At 43.6% G+C, this 20,943-nt stretch overlaps 1 protein-coding gene across 11 annotated transcripts in view; it reads left to right on the forward strand.

The window, feature by feature from the left end:
- LOC118395203 (disco-interacting protein 2 homolog C) overlaps positions 1-20,943 on the forward strand; it is a 282,104-nt gene that overhangs the window by 230,884 nt on the left and 30,277 nt on the right. For 10 of the 11 annotated variants that reach the window (XM_052463704.1, XM_052463693.1, XM_052463692.1 and 7 more), the window contains 11 exons: positions 3,412-3,526; positions 4,985-5,124; positions 7,584-7,720; positions 8,074-8,282; positions 8,694-8,808; positions 9,964-10,165; positions 11,044-11,153; positions 15,245-15,325; positions 15,788-15,911; positions 16,779-16,900; positions 17,170-17,281. In XM_052463704.1, coding sequence (XP_052319664.1) covers positions 3,412-3,526; positions 4,985-5,124; positions 7,584-7,720; positions 8,074-8,282; positions 8,694-8,808; positions 9,964-10,165; positions 11,044-11,153; positions 15,245-15,325; positions 15,788-15,911; positions 16,779-16,900; positions 17,170-17,281 — 1,467 coding nt within the window. The remainder of the gene's footprint in view (positions 1-3,411; positions 3,527-4,984; positions 5,125-7,583; positions 7,721-8,073; positions 8,283-8,693; positions 8,809-9,963; positions 10,166-11,043; positions 11,154-15,244; positions 15,326-15,787; positions 15,912-16,778; positions 16,901-17,169; positions 17,282-20,943) is intronic. The other variant, XM_052463694.1, reaches the window with a different exon arrangement.

Consider the following 20,943-nt stretch of genomic DNA (forward strand, 5'->3'; position numbering starts at 1 on the left):
TGTTTTTCTCTCTCTCTCTGTTTTTCTCTCTCTCTCTGTTTTTCTCTCTCTCTCTCTCTCTCTCTCTCTCTCTCTCTCTCTCTCTCTCTCTCTCTCTGTTTTTCTCTCTCTCTCTCTCTCTCTCTGTTTTTCTCTCTCTCTCTCTCTGTGTTTTTCTCTCTCTCTCTCTCTCTCTCTGTTTTTCTCTCTCTTTCTCTGTCGCTGTCTTTCTCTGTCTTTCTCTGCCTCTCTCTCGCTCTGTCTCTCTGTCTTTCTCTGTCTCACTCTGTCGCTGTCTTTCTCTGTCTCGCTCTACCTCTCTCTCTGTCTCTCTGTCTTTCTCGGTCTCACGCTGCCTCTGTCTTTCTGTCTCGCTCTGTCTTTCTGTCTGCCTCTCTCTAAAAATGAATTAGAAATGTACTAGAAATGTATCAGATGGGGTAAAATATTGTGCAGAACTATAGTACTGTAACTCTGTCCATGTTCATGATGCAGGTCTCATAGAATGTCCCTTTGTCACCTAGACTAAGTAGTCTTATAATGCTAGTCTTGATTCCGACTACAGGGACTTGTAATGAAGTATAATGTAACCAATATATAATTGACCAAGCAGCTGCCATGTAGCCATTACAGTAATCTACCACGGGTGCTGTAAAAACGAACACTACATACCACTGCTACATTTGGTTAGTTTAAGATACACTTGAAGTCAGAAGTTTACAGTCATTAAAACTCGTTTTTCAACCACTCCACCAATTTCTTGTTAACAAACTGTAGTTTTGGCAAGTCGGTTAGGACATCTACTTCGTGCATTATACAAGTAATTTTCCCAACAATTGTTTACAGACAGATTATTTCACTTATAATTCACTGTATCACAATTCCAATGGGTCAGAAGTTTAGTGTGCCTTTAATTTTCTGGAATTTTCCAAGCTGTCCAAGCTGCTTCTGATAGGCTAATTGACATCATTTGAGTCAATTGGAGGTGTACCTGTGGATGTATTTCAAGGCCTACCTTCAAACTCAGTGCCTCTTTGCTTGACATCGTGGGAAAATCAAAAGAAATCAGCCACCTCCACAAGTCTGGTTCATCCATGGGAGCAATTTCCAAACGCCTGAAGGTACCATGTTCATCTGTACAAACAATAGTACGCAAGTATAAACACCATGGGACCACGCAGCCGTCATACCGCTCAGGAAGGAGACGCGTTCTGTCTCCTAGAGATGAACGTACTTTGGTGCGAAAAGTGCAAATCAATCCCAGAACAACAGCAAAGGACCTTGTGAAGATGCTGGAGGAAACGGGTACAAAAGTATCTACAGTGGGGAGAAAAAACTAACAGGTTTGTGAGAGCTGGAATTCTTACTGGTTGGAAGGTGATCAAATACTTATGTCATGCAATAAAATGCAAATTAATTACTTAAAAATCATACAATGTGATTTTCTGGATTTTTGTTTTAGATTCTGTCTCTCACAGTTTAAGTGTGCCTATGATAAAAAATGACAGACGTCTACATGCTTTGTAAGCAGGAAAACCTGCAAAATTGGCAGTGTATAAAATACTTGTTCTCCCCACTGTATATCCACAGTAAAATGAGTCCTATATTGACATAACCTGAAAGGCCGCTCAGCAAGGAAGAAGCCACTGTTCCAAAACCGTCATAAAAAAGCCAGACTACGGTTTGCAACTGCACATGGGGACAAAGATCGTACTTTTTGGAGAAATGTCCTCTGGTCTGATGAAACAAAAGTAGAACTGTTTGGCCATAATGACCATTGTTACATTTGGAGGAAAAAGAGGGAGTCTTGCACCCTCCCAACCGTGAAGCATGGGGGTGGCAGCATCCTGTTGTGGGGGTGCTTTGCTGCACGAGGGACTGGTGCACTTCACAAAATAGATGGCAACATGAGGATGGAAAATGATGTGGATATATTAAAGCAACATCTCAAGACATCAGTCAGGAAGTTAAAGCTTGGTCGCAAATGTGTCTTCCAAATGGACAATGACCCCAAGCATACTTCCAAAATGGCTTAAGAACAACACAGTCAAGGTATTGGCCATCACAAAGCCCTGGCCTCAATCCCATAGAAAATTTGTGTGCAGAACTGAAAGAGCGTGTGCGAGCAAGGATCCTACAAACCTGACTCAGTTACACCAGCTCTATCAGGAGGAATGGGACAAAATTTACCCAAATTATTGTGGGAAGCTTGTGGAAGGCTACCCAAAACATTTGAACCAAGTTAAACCATTTAAAGGCAATGATACCAAATATTCATTGAGTGTATGTAAACTTCTGACACACTGGGAATGTGATGAAATAAATCAAATCTGAAATAAATCCTCCTCTACTATTATTCTGACATTTCACGTTCTTAAAATAAAGTGGTGATCCTAACTGACCTAAGACATGGAATTTTACTGGGATTAAATGTCAGGAATTGTGAAAAACTGAGTTTAAATGTATTTGGCTAAGGTGTATGTAAACTTCCGACTTTAACTGTTCCTATGGGGAGGGTAAGGGTTGAGTAATGCTGTTCTTTTCCAATGCTAGCCTTATGAATGTGAATCTAAAGAATATAATTGAAAGGAACAAATGGGTTAAGAGAATGATTAAGAGGCAGTGAGATATGGTAACAGTGAAATTCGATAACGTCATTTGATAATGAACAGTATGTGTGCTCAGCATCTGAACTCAGCCTGACAGGGTTATGGTGGCGCTGACAGGCAGTGAAATTCGATAACGTCATTTGATAATGAACAGTATGTGTGCTCAGCATCTGAACTCAGCCTGACAGGGTTATGGTGGCGCTGACAGGCAGTGAAATTCGATAACGTCATTTGATAATGAACAGTATGTGTGCTCAGCATCTGAACTCAGCCTGACAGGGTTATGGTGGCGCTGACAGGCAGTGAAATTCGATAACGTCATTTGATAATGAACAGTATGTGTGCTCAGCATCTGAACTCAGCCTGACAGGGTTATGGTGGCGCTGACAGGCAGTGAAATTCGATAACGTCATTTGATAATGAACAGTATGTGTGCTCAGCATCTGAGCTCAGCCTGACAGGGTTATGGTGGCGCTGACAAGCAGTGCAAGCATGGAGCAAATCAACTGTGCCACAGCAATTAACCTGCAATTAACCTGCTGTAACAGTTATCCACATAATCAAACAATGCTGACATGTTAGATTGGTATAATGTATTGGATTTGAGTTCTCCTCCCCTTGCACAGGAGCTAAATATATTGCTTCTAACCCACTCAAAAACCGCACAACTTAAATTTGAATGAGCAAGTCTGTCAATAAGTCAGTCTGTAGTAGCATGATTGGATATCTGTTTGTTCAACATTGACTCTTATCTTTCTCTGTCTTCCTCTTTCTCATCCCTCTCTCTCTCTTTGTCTCTCCCCTCTCTCTTCCTCTCTCTCAGGGTCCATCTCGTCGTGCGATGCTTTCCTCAATGTCTTCCAGAGTAAGGGGCTGAAGCCGGAGGTTATCTGTCCCTGTGCCAGCTCTCCAGAGGCCCTCACTGTAGCCATCAGGAGGTACACACACACTCTTGTTGGTATTAACTTATATGCTCTTTAAAAAAGAAACTCTTAAGTTTACTGTCCTGTGGTATTTCAAGGCCAGTGTTTTTTCATCCATCTGTTACATAGAGTAGCTCAACTTCAAATAGCCACTGCTTACACAAACGAGGGCAAGTTTAATTAACTTTTTCCTGTAATTTGAGATTTCACTCCCTGCTCTTGATTATGACACTGTAAAATGCTCACTGTGTGCGCCACATGCATCTTGCCATTACGGGTACTGTGGCAATTACATGATTTTATTTCCAGCAAACACAGTTTCAAACTCACAAATCTAATAAACGGCATGCCAATAAAACATATGGCAGTTTCTCTTCTGTTGCCCAGACACACACGCACGGACACACACACACGGACATGCACGGACACACACGCAGTGTAATGAAAGCACCCCCCATTGTGGCGTTGTCCTGTTTTTTTTCATAACCTTCCGTTGTCGCATGGGCGTTGAGCTTCGGGAACAGCCACAGCTCTAGCCCTCTAATTGGCTGTTGTTTGAATTTGATTGGTGGATGTGTATTTTTGGAATTGCTGATAGTGGAACTACACTGTGGCTGACCCTGGTTTTGAACCCAAGCTCTCTGTGTATATTGTCCTTCTAGATTAATCACTTTTTGACCACACCCCTTTTCTGACCATTTCTACCATGGGCAAACAAGTATGGAAGGTGTTGTTTAAATAAAAAGGGTGCGGTCAAAATGTGAATGAATTCATATAGAACGACCATATAGGTATGTACTGAATTCATATAGAATGACCATGTAGGTATGTACTGCATTCATATAGAACGACCATATAGGTATGTACTGAATTCATATAGAACGACCATGTAGGTATGTACTGCATTCATATAGAACGACCATATAGGTATGTACTGAATTCATATAGAACGACCATATAGGTATGTACTGAATTCATATAGAACGACCATATAGGTATGTACTGCATTCATATAGAACGACCATGTAGGTATGTACTGAATTCATTAGAACGACCATATAGGTATGTACTGAATTCATATAGAACGACCATATAGGTATGTACTGAATTCATATAGAACGACCATATAGGTATGTACTGCATTCATATAGAACGACCATATAGGTATGTACTGCATTCATATAGAACGACCATATAGGTATGTACTGCATTCATATAGAACGACCATGTAGGTATGTACTGAATTCATTAGAACGACCATATAGGTATGTACTGAATTCATATAGAACGACCATATAGGTATGTACTGAATTCATATAGAATGACCATATAGGTATGTACTGCATTCATATAGAACGACCATATAGGTATCTACTGAATGCGTATGTCTATCAGGGTCAATGAGATATGCAGAAGATACATTTCTGTTGCTCATTAAGTAAATGGACAATAAAGTAATAATCTTCATAATAGGCCGACAGACGACAGTAACCAGCCCCCGGGGAGAGGAGTACTGTCCATGCAGGGTCTGAGCCACGGAGTCATCAGGGTGGACTCTGAGGAGAAGCTGTCTGTTCTCACCCTGCAGGACGTGGGCACCGCCATGCCAGGAGGTAAGCAAGGGTAGAAATGTCAAGGTTTCCAGAAGTCCTGGTTGGTAAATTCCCAGCATCAGATGGGAATAAGAAGGAATCTGGTAACCTGCAACGTGTATTTCTGGAAAACCTGGGAATTTCGGGAAAGTTACTAGAGATTATGCAACCCTACAACAAACACAGCTTCATGTCTGCCTTATACCCTAACACAGATTTATGTCTGCCTTATGCCCCTAACACAGCTTTATGTCTGCCTTATACCCTAACACAGCTTTATGTCTGCCTTATACCCTAACACAGATTTATGTCTGCCTTATACCCCTAACACAGCTTTATGTCTGCCTTATACCCTAACACAGCTTTATGTCTGCCTTATACCCTAACACAGATTTATGTCTGCCTTATACCCCTAACACAGCTTTATGTCTGCCTTATGCCCCAACACAGCTTTATGTCTGCCTTATACCCTAACACAGCTTTATGTCTGCCTTATACCCTAACACAGCTTTATGTCTGCCTTATACCCCTAACACAGCTTTATGTCTGCCTTATACCCTAACACAGATTTATGTCTGCCTTATACCCCTAACACAGCTTTATGTCTGCCTTATGCCCCTAACACAGCTTTATGTCTGCCTTATGCCCCTAACACAGCTTTATGTCTGCCTTATGCCCCTAACACAGCTTTATGTCTGCCTTATGCCCCTAACACAGATTTATGTCTGCCTTATACCCGTAACACAGCTTTATGTCTGCCTTATGCCCCTAACACAGCTTTATGTCTGCCTTATGCCCCTAACACAGATTTATGTCTGCCTTATGCCCCTAACACAGCTTTATGTCTGCCTTATGCCCCTAACACAGCTTTATGTCTGCCTTATGCCCCTAACAAGGATAGAAAGCATTATAACAAACAACAGAATGTGCGTAGATGTTTTGAATTTACCAGACACCAACACACACAATAACTTCATGTATGCCTGATTCAGACAAAAAAAAAAAAAAAAAAAAAATTAAGTTATTATTTATGCCGATAATGAGTTTCCATTTAATGGAATCTTGTTTTCCATTCAAAAATCCTGGCATTACTCACAGAAGCCTCATAAGTGACCGGCAAGACCACGTATAAAGAAGATATGTTGACCCCCTTTTTCCTCCAAACGTAACAATGGTCATTATGGCCAAACAGTTCTATTTTTGTTTCATCAGACCAGAGGACATTTCACCAAAAAGTACGATCTTTGTCCCCATGTGCAGTTCCAAACCGTAGTCTGGCTTTTTTATGGCGGTTTTGGAACAGTGACTTCTTCCTTGCTGAGCAAGGATGTCGATATAGGACTCGTTTTACTGTGGATATAGATACTTTTGTACCTGTTTCCTCCAGCATCTTCACAGGGTCCTTTGCTGCTGTTCTGGGATTGATTTGCACTTTTCGCACCAAAGTACGTTCATCTTCAGGAGACAGGATGACGACTGCGTGGTCCCATGGTGTTTATACTTGCGTACTATTGTTTGTACAGATGAATGTGGTACCTTCAGGCATTTGGAAATTGCTCCCAAGGATGAACCAGACTTGTGCAGGTCGTCAAAAAAAGAATTCTGAGGTCTTCGCTGATTTCTTTTGATTTTCCCATGATGTCAAGCAAAGAGGCACTGAGTTTGAAGGTAGGCCTTGATAAACATCCACAGGTACACCTCCAATTGACTCAAATGATGTCAATTAGCCTATCAGAAGCTGCTAAAGCCATGACATAATTTTCGGGAATTTTCCAAGATGTTTAAAGGCACAGTCAAGTTAGTGTGTGTAAACTTCTGACCCACTGGAATTGTGATACAGTGAATTATAAGTGAAATAATCTGTCTGTAAACAATTGTTGGAAAAATGACTTGTGTCCTGCACAAAGTAGATGTCCTAACCGACTTGCCAAAACTATAGTTTGTTAACAAGACATTTGTGGAGTGGTTGAAAAACTAGTTTTAATGACTCCAACCTAAGTGTATGTAAACTTCCGACTTCAACTGTATATAAGGAAATAGGGTGTGTAGTGGTTTCTAGAGACCAGAGACCAGAGTCACATCTTACCCTGCATGTGGTGCCCAGATGAGTGTCTGGCTGCTCTGATAGTAGTCTATACAGGACCTGTACACCCACACAGAGACCCTGCAGCCATGACCCAGGGGCCCGGGCCACCCCTACCACCTCCCTAACCCTTTCTTAACCTGTCTCCTATAAGGCCCTGGTCAAAAGTAGTGCACTTAATCAGGAAAGGGTGCCATTTTGGACGTACCCTCAGTTTCCTCAGCTATGTGCTGCAGAGTAATACAGTGACGATATAATGAAGTGCACTTGGCTTGATCCGGGGAGGTAGCTGGGCCACTTCTCTAAACTCTCTCCTCTCTCTCTCCGCTATTTGCTAATAAACTTTTGGCCTCAATCTCTCCCCACTTTTTCCCCTCCTCTCTTGAATTTCTTGCAGCTCTCATGTGCGTCGTGAAACCAGATGGGGTTCCGCAGTTATGCAAAACAGATGAGATCGGGGAGCTGTGTGTGTGTTCTGTCGCCACGGGGACATCGTACTACGGTCTCTCAGGCATGACCAAGAACACCTTTGAGGTGAGGCCTAACAGCATGGGCCTGTGGGTTGAGCTAACCCTGGGTCCTGACTAGGGACAAGTGAAGCTCCTGAGGATTGACTCTAACAACTGCTGTTGCTTCCGTAGTCTGAAAAACACATTCACAATTCCTCAAGTGCGCTTTAATCCATTAGTGGAGAGAGACTCATTTAATGGAATTGCACCCTTATGTGATTTGTTAGTTCATTCATTAATTAGTTTTATTTAGCCATTGGGCTAATTTAACCATCACTTTATCCACCTGGATTTCAGGGATTGTGTGTGATGCTTGTGTGTGTATTGTTGGTTTTTATGACTGTGATAAACGATTGTGTGTGTTTCTGTGTACTCTAGGTGTTCCCCATGAACAGTGTTGGAGCTCCCATCAGTGAGTACCCCTTCACCAGGACAGGCTTACTGGGCTTCGTGGGTCCTGGGGGGTTGTGCTTCATCGCTGGCAAGATGGACGGCCTCATGGTGGTGGGGGGAAGGAGGCACAACGCTGATGACATCGTGGCTACAGCCCTGGCTGTGGAGCCCATGAAGTTTGTCTACAGGGGGAGGTGGGTTCTAATCCATCTGTTGTGTATATAGCAACAAGAGTTTTCCTGAACATGTGACCTGACCAGGTAAGCCTCTGGGCCCTAGATATAGGTTATAGAATAGACTCTGGGCCCTAGATATAGGTTATAGAATAGACTCTGGGCCCTAGATATAGGTTATATTTCTTGATCAAGTCAAGTGGACTGGTAAAACACCTGACACTACTTAATGAATAAAGTATGGTGATTGTAGCTGATTGATTTATGTTGTGTGTCTCTGCTAATGCTGTGTTGGTAACAGTATTGGTCTGTGTCTCTCTGTTTTTCTGTGCTCCAGGACAGCAGTGTGCTAACAGTGTTGGTCTCATAGAGATCATATAAGTCATTCTATATGTAATTATATGGTCTGTCTCCTGTCTTTCTGTGCTCCAGGATAGCAGTGTTCTCCATCACTGTGTTACATGATGAGAGGATTGTGGTGGTGGCAGAGCAGAGACCTGATTCTACAGAAGAGGACAGCTTTCAGTGGATGAGTAGAGTGCTGCAGGTATACACACACACACACACACACACACACACACACACACACACACACACACACACACACACACACACACACACACACACACACACACACACACACACACACACACACACACACACACACACCAGTAGACTGATGTAAAGCCCTGTACTGTAACCCAGCCCTCTAGGTTCTTGTCCATTGCTAAAGAGACTGTGGTTCACTATTAAATCTTTCTGCAGCTTTATGATTGCAGTAAAAAATGTTCTCTTCCTCTTGATCCAGTTACACATGGCCTTGATGTCTGTACTTTCTTCACGACTTTTATGTAGCCAAATCTAATCACCTAGTTCCACTTAAGTCGAATATTCACTTAGTCATGTATTGACGTCAATGGGAGACCTAGTGAGAATGTAAGTTAAGTGGCAGTTAGGATTTGTCCATTAGCCATACTTTGCATGCCTCAAACACTAACAATCACTGTTCCTCCATATGCAGGCGATATATGGTATGTCTTTACTGCTGTAGGTCTATCTGATTGTGTCACAAATGGCACACTATTCCCTACATAATGCACTCCTTTTGACCAGAGGCCTATGGGGCACACATCACCCTAAATCCCAGACCACACAACATTTTTGTGACCGTGTCAATTCAGATACAGTGCGTCGCATATGCCACTGTAATTGTCTTGAACATCCATAGTAAACAGTTGTATTCTTTCTCAAAATCGGCGTTGCTTGAGTTTTCCAGCCGTAGCCTGCCTAGGCTTAATGCCTGTGGTTGAAATCAACACAGGTAGGCAGTTGTTTTCATATGTAGCCTATTTGACTGATATACCATATCTTACAGTCCAATACGTTTTCAAGTACATCTTTAGTCTACTTAGCATAGTGGAGATCATAACAATTATTCTAAGGCACACACTAACCATGCACCCTGTCATCAACCAAATCGGCTGTAAGCTAAGACAGTGGTAAGAAATTATGTTGTTGCATTGCTACACCGTGTATCATAAAACTCCAGACGTAACAGTCTATTTTGTGACAGTTTATCAGCTCATTTTACCAGCATTGCTCCGCGGTGATGCAAGACAAATAGACTAATTTGACGCGCCGTTGAAGCTCGTGGCCCGTTGGTTTTCTCTCATTCACTCCCATTCATTCCCTCCCCATACAGGCCATAGATGGGATCCACCAGGTGGGGGTGTATTGCCTGGCCCTGGTCCCCTCCAACACCCTTCCTAAAACCCCTCTGGGGGGAATCCACCTGTCAGAGACCAAGCAGCTGTTCCTGGAGGGCTCCCTGCACCCCTGCAACGTCCTCATGTGCCCTCATACCTGTGTCACCAACCTGCCCAAGCCCCGGCAGAAACAACCAGGTGAGACACTGTTACACCATAGCACACCATCCTGAGTGGGTCTGCCTCGGGGATTGATAGTTCATTTGTTGAATTGAAATCCTTAGTTTGTGTGGTTTTATTGGGTGCAATGAAGTCAGTGCAGTTAGATTCACTTAGATGTATATTAGATGTATATTTTAAAAACCTGTACAGATAGGGAATAGAGATATCTACATTCATTTATTTCAACTTCTTCATATGTGTTTATAACGTTGGATGAGGTGTAGAACTAAGATCATGCAGATTGAGAACTGTACAGGGAGTGTATTGTAATCTGGTCCGATGACTATTGTAGCATGTTTCCCATCTGATCCAACACATTCCATCCCGTATCTCAGCTGTCACCTCTATCCATTAGTTTCTGGACTGTGTTCCTCCTAGATAGATCTTCCTTTACAGCACAAGTTTCTCTGGCCATTTCTGTCTGAAAGGCACTCTGTCAGAGTAGAATCCTCCAGTCAATTGACTCACACATTCAGTTCCATTTGCCTCTGAACACAAGGTCAATCTCAGCCCACCCTGTCACTGTAAATTTCTTCTGGGGATTAGGGGGAATTCACTGCACACACACAATGTGAGCCAGTGTATATCACTACAGATCACAGCCAGGGATATAGACCACCCGTGTGTGTGTGTGTGTGTGTGGGTGTGTAGGTGTGTAGGTGTGTAGGTGTGTGTGTGTGTAGGTGTGTGTGTGTGTGTGTGACTGTGTAGGTGTGTGTGTGTGACTGTGTAGGTGTGTAGGTGTAGGTGTGTGTGTGTGACTGTGTAGGTGTAGGTGTGTCTGTGTGTGTGACTGTGTAGGTGTGTGTGACTGTGTAGGTGTGTATGTCTTACCCCTATGCCTCTGTCCACAGAGATCGGGCCTGCCTCTGTGATGGTGGGGAACCTGGTATCGGGGAAGAGGATTGCCCAGGCTAGTGGCAGGGACTTGGGCCAGATGGAAGACAATGATCAGGCAAGAAAGGTGTGTGTGTGGCTCTCTGAGGGCTTGGATTTCATCAACACACTCATTAAACCATCGACTGTGGGCCACTAGCTGAATTTGATGATTCATCCCAAATGGCATTATTTTCACCTATAGTGCAATACTTTTGACAAGAGCCCTATGGTCCCTGGTCAAAAATAGTGCGCTGTATAGAGAATAGGGTGCCATTTGGGACGCATCCTGGCCCTGTTTAATCTGGCACGATCTTCATGTTTCATTTGACCATCTACGCTCGTTTGACCCCTTATACACAACAGTGTAGTGGTAGTTTGACCATTATTCATCTGTAGTCTCCTCAAGTCATTTGAATGCTTTATGTAACATCCTCTGTTTTCTATATATGATCTTTCTAATTCTATTCTTTCATTCATGATCTCTAAGCATTTATATGGACGGAGTAATACCGACAACAGCCCCATAGCTCTGCAGTCCAGTCTGATGTATTGTTTGAGATCCACTCTGCGTTAGACTCAATTTAAAGGCTAAAACTGTACTGGTAACAGTAGACGGATGTTGTTACAGGACTAATATGGAACAAATCCTTTAAAAGCATCACAGAGACAGGCCACATTAAGATATTTCGTAGGCACAGTAAGACATTTCACTTCGATTTCATAGCCTTAAGTGTAAGAGGCTCTCTGAGATACCTAATAATAGGGTGCGTAAGTGTACCCATGGACTGCACCCCAAATGACACCCTATCCTTATGGGCCCTGGTCAAAAGTAGTGCACTATATAGGGAGCCATTTCAGATGCACTCAGGTTAGTCCTAAAACCCTGAGGGAAATGTTAATAATAATAATAATAATAATATATGCCATTTAGCAGACGCTTTTATCCAAAGCGACTTACAGTCATGTGTGCATACATTCTACGTATGGGTGATCCCGGGGATCGAACCCACTACCCTGGCGTTACAAGCGCCATGCTCTACCAACTGAGCTACAGAAGGACCATGTTCTGTTTGAAGGTAAAGTGAATGAAAACAACCAACCAAGACAACACAATCCTTCACTAGTCTGTTTACTAGTCTGATCTGCCATCCACTATGTGGCCTGTCTTGGGAAAACCTGACCTAAATATGAAGTAAGGGCTTAGAGAAGCCCAGACCACATCCCAGTCTGTGTGACTGGGATGTTGATGAAGGGATTGTTCAAACACTCTGTGGAAATAGAGGGGAAGCAAAGGAGACAAGAAACCTGGAAGCCTAGTGTCAATACACAGAACCACTGCGAGAACACACCAAACTGTGTGCCAAATGGCTCCTTATTCCCTATATAGTTAGTGCACTACTTTTGAGCAGGTTCCCTACGGCTTTGGTCAAAAGTAGTGCACTACAAAGGGATAAGGCTTAGCCATTTAGGACGAAAACCCTGTCAATAGAGGTGTACAAACATTAAGGGTGTGTAGCTATGTGATTTGTCAGACTAGATTTGATAGCACTTTCTTTTACCATGGCAGTGGTGTGGAAAGTCAGTATTAATAAAGAAATGTGTTGTGCCTGGCTGGTGGCGCTGAACGACGGTGAGGGTAGCCGTAGCGGAGACAGAATTGATTTCTACTTTCTCTAATTCAGAAAAATCTCATCATTTACCCCATCTGGCTGCCACTTAGGAAGTATGCCCTCTAATGTGAAGTGACAAGGCAAACAACTGTGACAACACAACAGACACAGATTTCTTCTGTTTCTACTTTCCCTCATTGGCTCGTATCCCGAACAGCATACTATTCCCTATATAGTGCACTACTTGTGACCAGGGTCCATAGCGCTCTGGTTAAAAGTAGTGTAACATATATAGGTAATACAGTGCCATTTGGGATGCAGAAATTGTTTGTGGTGTGGCTCGGATTCCTCTGACTCATGTACACTTTCATGTGATCTAATCCCCCTAGCAACCACAGTCTGTATCCCTTCCTCTGTTCTGTTCAGCATGCCAACCAAACCATAATACTATCTCTGCTGCTTCTCTCTCTCCATCACCTTAATGCACCCGGATGGACCATCTTTCTGTCTGTATGCTCATCCATCTGAAAATCAGGCCCTCTGTGTGAATGGGTTTTTCTTATTCTTCATAGCTCGATTTCCCTTATATAAAATGTTGTGATTTTTTTTTTGGGAGGGGGGGTCTAGCCTTGTGTGGTAGGTAATGGTTGCTGCTCTACATGTTTTAACAATGTATGCAATATGAGCGTTGCTAGGGCAACTAATACTTTGTGGTAAACTTCATGTTACTGTTGCTGAAAACGTACACCACTGACCACCTCGTCGCATAACACTAAAGACTCTTAAGCTATCCACTTTGATCATGACAGCGGATCCTCTTAAACTCTGGAGTCACAGACTCTTTTAACTAACAGATGAAGCTCTTCTCTGCTGATTCTAATCGAGGCCCTGGAATCTGAGTTACAGACAGACACTGACTGTCTGGGCTGATTAAAGACAAAAGGTCTTTGTACTATTCTGTACTGAGCGGAAGGGTCAGGCTTCACTGGAGCACTGGGGGAAACTCAGAGGAGAGGGTGGGCCGTCACAGTTCAATACAAAGCTCAGCACTTTCTATCAGTCTCTATGTCTTCTAGCTGTCGCAGCTCTGACAATACCGGGATTGCATCCCAAATGGCACCCTATTCCCTATGTAGAGCACTACCCAAGCCTATAGGCTCTTGTCAAATGTAGTGCACTATATACTGAATAGGGTGTCAATTGGGATGAAGCTTGGGCCTCTCGGTCTCCTACTGATCCAGAGATATGTAGTTTCCCCTCTACAGTAGTGGGACGGTTTCCTGTGACCAGAGAGCGAACAGAATACATTGGTTTTATTAAATTATCCACGGGGCTAATGGCAAGTTCCTGAGTGATGTTTTCATCAGGAAAGTGTTTGTATTTTCCTAATGTTGTTGAGGTGTTGGCAGACTGGAACAAGTTCCTGTCTTAATGTTTGTTTGGGTGCAGAGAGGGATTCACTTAGTCTCAGGCAGCCCCTCACTTGTAGTGCACTACTTTTGACCAGTGCCCTATGTGCCCAGGTCAAAAGTAGTACACTATATAGGGAATAGGGTGCAATTTGGAACATTTACGGGGTTCACAGGAAGTAGTCTGTTTTGTGTGTCTGTTGAAAACAGGCCTTCCTATGGAATTAGACAGGAAATATCAAATGACTGTGTTTCAACAGGACAACATCTGTCCCTACTTAATGGCAAGAGCCCTAGTGTAAAACTAAACACTTTCAACGGCTCTAATTTTCACAGCCTTTTTCAAAAACTAGACACACATGCTAAGATGACTGTTGGTGGTGGGTGGATTTTGCTCAGGCCCTGGAGTGCAGAGCAGCGAAGTACTGTAAGTCCTGTCGTCTGTGATCCTCTATCTGTAGCAGTTGGACCCGGTGGATTAAAACGGTGCATATTGTATTTCTAATTCATCACTATAAAACCAGGCATGAAGACAGGCAATATTACACTACAGACTCCTAACTGTCCTGCTCCGTGCCTCCCACAGATCCAAACTGCAATTGACATGAATTACACTACCTCTATTTACTCCTCCACTGCCCGCGCGGATCAAACTTTGAAAAATGCATAAAGCTGAGACACGCTTGGCCCCTTCTCATTCCTCACACTGTCTTTTATATCTGCTGCACCAATATGGAGCTCATGTGTTGTGTGCTGGCTACCCTTTCTCTCTCTCCCTCTATCGTTCTCTGTCTCTCTCTCCCTCAGTGTTGAAATATTATGAGTGCAGTTCATTGTGCTGCAAGAATGCTATGTTTTATTAAGAACTCAGCGTGTCACCTTCTAATATGATTGGGACAGTTACATCTTCTCCTCAAAAGGCTAACAGGTTTTGTGAAATGGTACCCTATTCCCTATATAGTGCACTGCTTTTTACCAGAGCCCCATGCATGCCCTGGGCGAATGTAGTGCACTCTAAACAGGGAATAGGGTGTGATTTGTGACACCTGGTTGTCCTCCTGTCTGATTTTAACACGGAGTCAGAATGTCACCTCCTCTCAGTGTGACCTGGCCATCCAGCGGCAGGCTTACTTTCCTCTTTCTTTCTATTTGTTTAGTTCCTCTTTCTCTCTGAGGTGTTACAATGGAGGGCCCAGACCACTCCGGACCATGTGCTTTACACACTGCTCAACTCAAGGGTAGGTGTGGTCTGGCTGTGTTGTGATTGTTCACACCTGACTCCTAACATGTTTCGTAAACATAGCAGTAGCAACTGAAATAGTCTGCATTGTTGCCGGCTGTTAGAGAAACACATCAGGATTTTATTTGAAGTAGCCCTATCAAAGACCCATTGAAAATGTTGACTGTAAATCATAATTTTCTTGCTATCTAGTATTGATTCAGTTGTTTTGCATGACACTGTATATCTGTGGTAATTTCTGATCGTCTGTCTCTCTCTCTCCGTCTCTTTCTCTCTCTCTCCGTCTCTTTCTCTCTCTCTCCGTCTCTTTCTCTCTCTCTCTGCCACTCTTTCTCTCTCTGTGTGTGTGTGTGTGTGTGTGTGTGTGTGTGTGTGTGTGTGTGTGTGTGTGTGTGTGTGTGTGTGTGTGTGTGTGTGTGTGTGTGTGTGTGTGTGTGTGTGCGTGTGCGTGTGACTACAGGGGATGATAGCCAGCTCGCTGTCATGTGTCCAGTTGCATAAGAGAGCAGAGAAGATTGCTACCATGCTGGCGGAGCGAGGACACCTGCAGGACGGGGATCACGTTGCACTCGTCTACCCCCCTGGTATGTCTGGTGTACAAACACACACACGACATGTCCGTCACTGGGTTTGTGTGTTGTCAGCTATTGTGCATCACAATAACATGTCCCTGTCCATTCCCACCTTTCGGTTAGCTGCCTACCTCATCCATACAGCATAAATTAGCGATGACGAACTAAGCTAAGATTTCCATCCCATCATGTGTCGCTACAATAAAAAAACATCTAAACATCTACACCCCACTGGTGCGCAAATGGGATAGGTTCTGTTTTCTTGTTGTCATTCATCAACCTAGAAGCATTCAGTGCTGACAAGACAAGAGGGCCTGAGCCACATCCCACTATGATAGAATAGTACTTCCAGCAAGATTGTGCTGATCTTTAATGGTGATGTGATGCAAAAAAATCAATTTTTAAGGCCTTTGGCGAGAGACAGGACTGAATGTTCCAGGTTTTAGAAGGTAGAACTCTAATTTGGAACTCCATCAGCATTTGGGAGCCAGAGACATTCAAGCGTTCAGAGTGAACCATAGGTCCATAATGAAGAAACTCAGTCATGCAGGACAAATCCCGACACGGTTGATTGCCTGAGAGCCATTCAATTAACTGTCTCTAGGACAGCCAGCTCAATACTACACCTTGTCCTGAGAGCTGTCTGTCTGTCTGTCTGGAGGCTGGCTCAGATTCAGCACGGGGCCTCATGGACAGAGGGACGGGAACTAATATTCTTTATGCCTTTTGACTCATCTTTCCTCTTCACTTATCTTACCTCCTCTTCATTCCTCTTCATTCCTCTTCCCTCCTCTTCATTCCTCTTCCCTCCTCTTCATTCCTCTTCCCTCCCCTTCACTCCATTCCTCTTCTCTCTCTCTCTCTGTGTCCTTCATGCAGGGATTGACCTGATTGCAGCGTTCTACGGGTGCCTGTACGCGGGCTGTGTGCCAATCACCGTGCGACCTCCGCACCCTCAGAACATCGCCACCACTCTGCCCACGGTGAAGATGATCGTAGAGGTAAGTGCCTCGTTGACATCCATGTGTCAAGTCATCGCATCACAACGGACCTTTTATTTGGAGAAGGGAAATGAAAATGTAAAAGGAGACGCACCGTGTAGGAGGTGATATTAGAGCAGGAGTTTCCCTTCTCACTCATAGGCCATTTCTGGAGCATTTTACAGTGTGTGCAGGTGCGTACATGCGTGTGTGTTTGAACATGTGCTTGGGGGTCTTAACCGTTTTGTGTCCCAACGTGTGTGTCTTTCCTAATGTGTGTGTGACCCCAGGTGAGCCGCTCGGCGTGTATGATGACCACAGCGGTGATCTGTAAACTGCTGAGGTCGAAGGAGGCGTCGGCAGCAGTGGACGTCAGAACCTGGCCTCCTGTCCTGGACACCGGTAAGAGACTACATTACCCACGCTGCATCACTCGCCTCAGAGAGAATCCATTAGCCACCTCAGCCAGAGGCTCAGGCAGAAGTGCTGGCTTCTTTACAACAGACACCGACGCAAAGATCTTGCGACCAATCGAGACAAATGACTATGTCAGAAATATAATGTATCATCTACTTAAAGTGCATTAGGATAGTATTCAGACCCCTTAACATTTTCCACATTTTGTTATGTTACAGCCTTATTTTAAAATGGGTTAAATAAAAAATGCTCGTCATCAATCTACACACAATACCCCAGAATGAAAAAGCGAAAACATATTTTTTAGACATTTTGGCACATTTATTACAAATCTATGAGACTCAAAATTGAGCTCAGGTGCATCCTGATTCCATTGATCATCCTTGAGATGTTTCTACAAATTAATTGGGGTCCACCTGTGGTGGTTGAACATTAAATTGATTGAACATGATTTGGAAAGGCACACACCTGTCTATATAAGGTCCCACAGTTGACAGTGCATGTCAGAGCAAAAACCAAGCCATAAGGTTGAAGGAATTGTCCGTAGAGCTCCGAGACAGGTTTGTTTCGAGGCAAAGAACACAGTTTCCTCCATCATTCTTAATTGGAAGAAGTTTAGAACCACTAAGACTCTTCCTAGAGTTGGCCACCCGGCCAAACTGAGCGATCAGGGAGAAGGGCCTTGGTCAGGGAGGTGACTAAGAACCCGATGGTCACTCTTGAACCAGATGGAAGCCACTCCTGAGTAAAAGGTACATGACAGCCTGCTTGGAGTTCGCCAAAAGGCACCTAAAGGACTCTCAGACCATGAGAAACAACATTCTCTGGTCTGAGCGCAACTCTTTGGCCTGAATGCGCCATAAAGTGGGAGAAACTCCCCAAATACAAGTGTGCAGTTGTAGCATCATACCCAAGAAGAGTCAAGGCTGAATAGCTGCCAAAAGGTGCTTCATCAAAGTGCTGAGTAAAAGGCACCTAAAGGACTCTCAGACCATGAGAAACAACATTCTCTGGTCTGATGAAACCAAGATTCAACTCAGCAGTTTTCAGTTCTTTTTCCACAGATTCTCGATTGGATTCAGGTCTGGACTTTGCCTTGGCCATTCTAACACCTGGATATGTTTATTTTTGAACCATTCCATTGTAGATTTTGCTTTATGTTTTGGATCATTCTCTTGTTGGAAGACAAATCTCTGTCCCAGTCTCAGGTCTTTTGCAGACTCCATCAGGTTTTCTTCCAGAATGGTCCTGTATTTGGCTCCATCCATCTTCCCATCAATTTGAACCATCTTCCCTGTCCCTGCTGAAGAAAAGCAGGCCCAAACCATGATGCTGCCACCACCATGTTTGACAGTGGGGATGGTGTGTTCAGGGTGATGAGCTGTGTTGCTTTTACGTCAAACATAACGTTTTGCATTGTTGCCAAAAAGTTAAATTTTGGTTTCATCTGACCAGAGCACCTTCTTCCACATGTTTGGTGTGTCTCCCAGGTGGCTTGTGGCAAACTTTAAATGACACTTTTTATGGATATCTTTAAGAAATGGCTTTCTTCTTGCCATTCTTCCATAAAGGCCAGATTTGTGCAATATACGACTGATTGTTGTCCTATGGACAGAGTCTCCCACCTCAGCTGTAAATCTCTGCAGTTCATCCAGAGTGATCATGGGCCTCTTGGCTGCATCTCTGATCAGTCTTCTCCTTGTATGAGCTGAAAGTTTAGAGGGACGGCCAGGTCTTGGTAGATTTGCAGTGGTCTGATATTCGGCAGGGTAGCCTAATGGTTAGAGCATTGGACTAGCAACCGGAAGGTTGCAAGTTCAAACCCTTGAGCTGACAAGGTACAAATCTGTCGTTCTGCCCCTGAACAGGCAGTTAACCCACTAGGCCGTCATTGAAAATAAGAATTTGTTCTTAACTGACTTGCCTAAAGGTAAAATAAAATAAAAAATATATAAAAAAATTCCTTCCATTTCAATATTATTGCTTGCACAGTGCTCCTTGGGATGTTTAAAGTTTGGGAAATCTTTTTGTATCCAAGTCCGGCTTTAAACTTCTTCACAACAGTATCTCGGACCTGCCTGGTGTGTTCCTTGTTCTTCATGATGCTCTCTGCGCTTTTAACGGACCTCTGAGACTATCACAGTGCAGATGCATTTATACAGAGACTTGATTACACACAGGTGGATTGTAATTTATCATCATTAGTCATTTAGGTCAACATTGGATCATTCAGAGATCCTCACTGAACTTCTGGAGAGAGTTTGCTGCACTGAAAGTAAAGGGGCTGAATAATTTTGCACGCCCAATTTTTCAGTTTTTGATTTGTTAAAAAAGTTTGAAATATCCAATAAATGTTGTTCCACTTCATGATTGTGTCCCACTTGTTGTTGATTCTTCACAAAAAAATACAGTTTTATATCTTTATGTTTGAAGCCTGAAATGTGGCAAAATGTCGCAAAGTTCAAGGGGGCCGAATACTTTCGCAAGGCACTGTATATGTGTGTGTGTGTGTATACAAATGGTGGGGAGAACAAGTATTTGATATACTGCCGATTTTGCAGGTTTTCATACTTACAAAGCATGTGTAGGTCTGTCATTTTTATTATAGGTACACTTCAACTGTGAGAGACGGAATCTAAAACAAAAATCCAGAAAATCACATTGTATGATTTTTAAGTAATTCATTTGCATTTTATTGCATGACATAAGTATTTGATACATCAGAAAAGCAGAACTTAATATTTGGTACAGAAACCTTTGTTTGCAATTACAGCGACCATACGTTTCCTGTAGTTCTTGACCAGGTTTGCACACACTGCAGCAGGGATTTTGGCCCACTCCTCCATACAGACCTTCTCCAGATCCTTCAGGTTTCGGGTCTGTCGCTGGGCAATACAGACTTTCAGCTCCCTCCAAAGAATTTCTATTGGGTTCAGGTCTGGAGACTGGCTAGGCCACTCCACGACCTTGAGATGCTTCTTACTTAGTTGCCATGGCTGTGTGTTTCGGGTCGTTGTCATGCTGGAAGACCCAGCCACGACCCAACTTCAATGCTCTTACTGAGGGAAGGAGGTTGTTGGCCAAGATCTCGCAATACATGGCCCCATCCATCCTCCCCTCAATACGGTGCAGTTGTCCTGTCCCCTTTGCAGAAAAGCATCCCCAAAGAATGATGTTTCCACCTCCATGCTTCACGGTTGGGATGGTGTTCTTGGGGTTGTACTCATCCTTCTTCTTCTTCCAAACACGGCGAGTGGAGTTTAGACCAAAAAGCTCTATTTTTGTCTCATCAGACCACATGACCTTCTCCCATTCCTCCTCTGGATCATTGGCAAACTTCAGATGGGCCTGGATATGCGCTGGCTTTAGCAGGGGGACCTTGCGTGCACTGCAGGATTTTAATCCATGACGGCGTAGTGTGTTACTAATGGTTTTCTTTGAGACTGTGGTCCCAGCTCTCTTCAGGTCATTGACCAGGTCCTGCTGTGTAGTTCTAGGCTGATCCCTCACCTTCCTCATGATCATTGATGCCCTACGAGGTGAGATCTTGCATGGAGCCCCAGACCGAGGGTGATTGACCGTCATCTTGAACTTCTTCCATTTTCTAATAATTGCGCCAACAGTTGTTGCCTTCTCACCAAGCTGCT

Source organism: Oncorhynchus keta, chromosome 15 (assembly GCF_023373465.1).
Source record: "Oncorhynchus keta strain PuntledgeMale-10-30-2019 chromosome 15, Oket_V2, whole genome shotgun sequence".
Classification (NCBI taxonomy): domain Eukaryota; kingdom Metazoa; phylum Chordata; class Actinopteri; order Salmoniformes; family Salmonidae; genus Oncorhynchus; species Oncorhynchus keta.